Source organism: Nilaparvata lugens, chromosome 7, assembly GCF_014356525.2.
Source record: "Nilaparvata lugens isolate BPH chromosome 7, ASM1435652v1, whole genome shotgun sequence".
NCBI classification, from domain to species: Eukaryota; Metazoa; Arthropoda; class Insecta; order Hemiptera; family Delphacidae; genus Nilaparvata; species Nilaparvata lugens.
Window position 1 is genome coordinate 34,759,682 of NC_052510.1, and position 5,870 is coordinate 34,765,551.

At 36.9% G+C, this 5,870-nt stretch overlaps 1 protein-coding gene across 1 annotated transcript; it reads left to right on the plus strand.

Moving 5' to 3' along the window:
* Positions 1–394: 394 nt before the first annotated feature.
* On the plus strand, positions 395–4,031 carry LOC120352382. The gene is made up of 4 exons (XM_039432618.1): positions 395–567; positions 1,804–1,913; positions 2,214–2,375; positions 3,349–4,031. The coding sequence occupies exons 2-4, from the start codon at positions 1,827–1,829 to the stop codon at positions 3,415–3,417; spliced, it is 318 nt and encodes a 105-aa protein (XP_039288552.1). The 5' UTR covers positions 395–567; positions 1,804–1,826; the 3' UTR covers positions 3,418–4,031.
* Positions 4,032–5,870: the final 1,839 nt, after the last annotated feature.

A 5,870-nucleotide genomic window follows, 5' to 3' on the forward strand; every position in this document is an offset into this window, starting at 1 on the left:
ATGAGAATAAGATTGTTAAATTTTAACAATCTTAATGTCAGTTCATGTAGCAGTGACATGCTTCACCACTATTCCTAAATTCTTACAATAAGCATTGAATTTAATAACTTTTGCAGGAGAAATTATGGACGAAAATCTCTGAGGTAGATATACCTCAGAGATTTTATTCGTGGATGAAATGTTTATTTTTAATATTATGCGTCTGCCGTGGTGGTTTGTCTCCTCACGAGCCGAGATGATACTGTGCGGCACATTTTCCGCCAGCTCGCGGAGAGGCGTCCATGGTTTAGCTGTTGGTGTATTAACGATTGCGACAAAGTCCATCTCATCCTCCTCCCCTCGCCGCACCTCCTCCATCAGTGGGACAAGCGATGAGTTGTCCTCCATTCCAGCACGTTTCTGTTGAAAAATATTTGATTAGTGTCTTATTTGTTTCAGATTATCATCAAATCAGATTGAGCAAATCATACTAGAGAACTTGATCAATAGATTCACTACACAATCTCTACATCAGATTATTGTCATAATCTCAACTTGACATCATCAGATTGACATTCTCTACATAAAGTGAGTAATATCAGTTATTGAAATAATATTTCCTTGCTATCAAATAATTTATGCATGATCGATTACTTTAAACAATAATAATATCTCATAATTCAATTTCTAATCACTTCAAATAATATTTCCTTGCCATAGAATAATTTATGCATGTTCGATTACTTTAAGCAATAATTCAATTTCTAATTGGTTCAAATAATATTTCCCTGCTATCAAATAATTTATGCATGATCGATTACTTTAATCAATAATTCAATTTCTAATTGGTTCAAATAATATTGTAACAAATAATTGATGCATGATCGATTACTTTAAACAATAATAATATCTCATAATTCAATTTCTAATCACTTCAAATAATATTTCCTTGCCATATAATAATTTATGCATGATCGATTACTTTAAACAATAATAATATCTCATAATTCAATTTCTAATCACTTCAAATAATATTGTAACAAATAATTGATGCATGATCGATTACTTTAAACAATAATAATATCTCATAATTCAATTTCTAATCACTTCAAATAATATTTCCTTGCCTTCGAATAATTTATGCATGATCGATTACTTTAATCAACAATTCAATTTCTAATTGGTTCAAATAATATTGTAACGAATAATTGATGCATGATCGATTACTTTAATCAATAATTCAATTTCTAATCACTTCAAATAATATTCCTTGCTATCAAATAATAATAATAATCAAAGGCTTGTATGTGTACAGATTTTTTCCATGTTCGATTGTTAAAGAATCTGTACACATACAAGTTAATAATATTTGTTGAAACTAACCTTTATTTGAGAGTAGATTGTCTCGTCCTCATCCCCGCTAACTTCAGCCTCCTCAAACGTCAACTTCCTCTTCCCCTGCTTCTGCTTGATGTTGTTTGAGAGGGTAGCTAGCACTGCTCGCCACTGTGCCCAGGTAGCAGCTGGAGCTAGACGTTGAAGAGGGCTGTCCCCCAGCACGATCTCGCTGCCTGGCAATGGTGGTTCCACGCTGAGCGGTGAGGGGACGGGTGCAGCAGCGGATGACTCAGCAGCGAGGGCGGCTTTCCGCTGCCAGTAGTTGAGGATGCGTTGGTGTGCTGGTGAGCTATCTGGTAAGATGTACGATTGAGAAGATGGTGGAGAACTCAACGCGAAGTATACTCAAATCTGGCTCTGATGTAAATGACAATTTTCCTCTCATTACTTCTGTTTATGTACCATGCGTTTCTTTCTCTGTTCCAGGCTCGTGCAAGTGAGAGCAAAGCATGCTACAAGGCGAAAAAAATTCAAATTTCTTCCCCAGGCATGGAACAACACGTGCTCCCACATCGTTATCAACATCATTCAGATTTGTAAGTATTCTCTCCTATCATAAAAAACTGTCACATTCACTCAAACATTCTATATTTTCGAATAGCATCCTTGCATGACCGACATGTGTTAGAAGACGAAAAAAATCTTGTCTAGAACTCAGCATGGGACGGTGTCTGCTGAGTGACACCCACACCTGCTAGAAGGTGAAAAAAAAATCTCCTCCTTGTCTCAACATAGGGCTCACTCAAACAATCTATATTTTGAATACCAGCCTGTCTCTCATGATGCTTATTGATTTCTAATATTATCAGTTATTAAATATTTCATTGTTTTCACAGCATTTTCTCACCTCTCAACACGGCTTCCGACCTAATAACCAGTTGAGCTCTAGTCGAGGCAACATACCTGAGAGGTTAACGAGCAATCTGAAAAGGAAGCATACTCGGTATTTACACCTGTGCAGTCGATACCTGTCATTCACGCAGCATCAACCAGCACATGTGAGTACATTTATACTTTGATTTTATCCTCTGTGGAGGAGAGGAAAATTGTGCTCGGAGGACAATATTTGTCCTCGGAGGACAATTTTTGTCCTCGGAGGGGAGGATTTTTGTCATCGGAGGACAGTTTTTGTCATTGGAGGACAGTTTTTGTCATCAGAGGACAGTTTTTGTCATCGGAGGACAGTTTTTGTCCTCGGAAGGGAGGATATTTGTCCTCGGAGGATAAAAAACCTTCTACAGCATACTGCATGCATGCAATTTTAGCTCATCTATACGATGTGGTATAACCGGATAATCCTCTCCTTGCGCTTCTTTCTTGCACTCTTCATAAAAACAAAACGGTAGATGTATTACTTTTTCAAATGGATTTTCGATAATATATTTGCAATAGACACATTGCAGATAGTGATTTTTATGTAAGGAATAACCATTTCTCGCAAAATACTCTGCTTTATCAGATAATGATTTACAATAGTCACAATGTAGATGATGCTTTTCAAAATACTCTCTTTGAACAGATGAATCTTCTACATAATTAAAAGTTAAATATCTTTCTTCATATTGGCGTAGAATATTATTATCAAAATTCTTCTCTTCAATTGTTATATTATCTTTCCTTCTCAATGCACAGTTCGGACTGTACCTTGCATGTTCTATTGCTGGTATGTCACTTTCTCCCATTTTCCCAAACAAATTGAACAAAATACACATCGCACAATGTCTGGTGCACATGCGAATATAAATCCCTCTTTTGCCAAGTTTTCTGCAGACAAATGTGGAGAAGATTTAGTCCATCTTTTATCAAAAGATAATAATCTTAATCTTTTATGCAACATTATGTGATCTTGAGATATCATTTTCACACAGCCTTCTTCTACCAATGCCAATTCACAACTGATTTAAAAACATACAGTTGTACTCTATCACTCTAATCCTATGTCAACCTGATCGTTATTCTTTCGTTTTTCAGAATCTACCATCATGCCAAGGGAAAGAAGATTACATGGCGTCAATTCAGCAGCGGTCCGTCATCGCATAACCATCAACGATCCCGAGGAAATTGGTATTGGAAACATGCTCGAGAGATCGAAACGGCACGTTTTTGATATAATTAGGGAGCATGCAGCGCGCCATGATGCCAATGTGAAATGGTTCATCGTGTTGAATGTTTTATTGTATAAATTAGTGGTGATAGATAATGATGTTCGCGAGACTGTCTCATCTCTAATAAATCTTCATAGTTACTCCAACATAGCGCTAAACGTGCTTGAGAATTATGAAGATTTTAACGATCATTTCATGTTTGCCATAAGAAAAATCCTGTTATCTTTTGACAACTTTGTTCGACATGGCAGCGGTTGGGTTTTGAAGAAATTTGACTCACTGGATGTGAATGTGATAAAATTTAATCCAATATTCACATCCAGTTTCATTCAAACACTGCAATTTCTTAAAAACAAAAATTGTATTATAAATATCAAAAATCTGTCTGATGAAAAATGCTTTTTATGGTCAGTCCTTGCGTATTTCCATCGGAAACCAAGGAACTCGCGCTTGACTGTAAAGTATTTGAGCAAGTTTGCTCACACACTTAATACGCAAGGTGTAAATTTCCCGGTGACAACACGCGATATTAAGAAATTTGAAATGCTGAATCCGGATATTGTAATTCACGTCATCGCGTATGACAACAAAAAGTTTTTCCCCCACCGTACGAGCATTTTCCGCACTCGTAAGCACCTAATTAATCTTTTAATGCTGGAAGCCGATGCAGGAAAAACTCATTTCTGTTTAATTGATACCGGGAACGGGAAAAACAGATTATCGCGTCTTTTCTCTCACCTTTCAAAACACAATGGTCAAGTACACATTTGCAATTTCTGTTTTCATAGATTTATATCGAAGAAATCTGAAAATTGTAATGGTAAAGCAAAATTGATGAAACATGAACAGCTTTGCTCCAAGTTTGAATCACAGCGTGTTTCATATCCTAAATGCGGAGAGACAATTAAATTCAAGAAACTAGCCGCCACATTGAAGAAAAAGTACACCATTTACGCGGATTTAGAAACTTACGTTGTTAATATCGATAATAATGGAGATGATGATGAATCCGATTGGGATGAAATCACTCATAGCTATACAAAGAAAACAGTGCAACATATACCCTGCAGCTATTGTTTTGTTGTTATCGATGTGAACGGGGAAATTGCTTACAGACCTGTACTCCATAGATCGAGTAGTTCAGATGAAAAAATCATGGAGAAATTTCTTCAGGAAATTACAGATCTCGGCGACACTTTGTATGAGGATATGAAACGAGAAATTCCGATGCGACATTTATCTGAAAGTGAAGAGCGCGAATTTCAAAATTCGGTAAACTGCGGGCTTTGTGCTGAACCGTTTTTAGACAGCAATATTAAATGTCATCACCACGCGCATGAAACCGGAAATTACCTATGTGCGGCACACGTTTCTTGTAATTTATCGGCTTGTACTCCGGAGTACATTTTGTGTTATTTTCACAATTTCTCCGGGTTTGATTCACATTTCATTCTGAAAGCACTCAGTAAATGCAGAAAAGAAATTTCCTGCATTGCAAATACGTCAGAGAGATTTTGTACACTTTCAGTAGGCAAAATAAAATTTTTAGATTCCTACAAGCTCATGAGCGAATCCTTGAAGTATTGGTGCGTAAGTTAGTGGAAAGTACAGACATGGAAAAGAAGTTTGAACGTTTATTTTCAGTGTTTCATGACCCCCCACGCGAACACAGACAACTCTTGTTGAAAAAAGGAATATATCCTTACTCATACATGATTTTTCCCGAAAAATTCACGGAAACATCGCTTCCTCCCATCGAATGTTTTCATAATGATTTAACTGATACACCTCTGTCTCGCAAAGAATATGAGCATTCGCAAAGAGTGTTCTTGACATTAAAGCTGAAATCGCTTGGTGAATATCACGATTTCTATTTATGTTTGGACGTGATTCTATTAGCGGAAGTTTTTGAATCCATGAGGTCTACGCTTTTTAGCTCATACGGCCTTGATGTCACTCATTTTGTTTCCCTCGCACACTTTACCTGGAATTGTATGTTGAAACACACTAAAGTCGAACTAGAGTTGATTACTCATCCTGACATGCATCTCATGTTTGAGGCAGTGATGAGGGGCAGGGTGTCATTTATCTGTAAACGTTATTGTGAGGCGAATAACAAACATCTACCCGAGACATATGACCCTTCAAAACCGAGTAATTATCTCCTTTATATTGATGCAAACAGTTTATACTCGGAAGCTATGAGCCAAAACTTACCTGTTGGAAATTTCAAATTCCTCTCAGAGGAAGAAGTTTCCAAGCTTGATTTCACAAATTTGGACAGCAATTCAGAAACTGGATATATAATAGAATGTGATCTCAAGTATCCGAAAGAGTTACATGATAAGCATGCCAGCTTCCCACTTGCCACCAAACACCCCCACACAA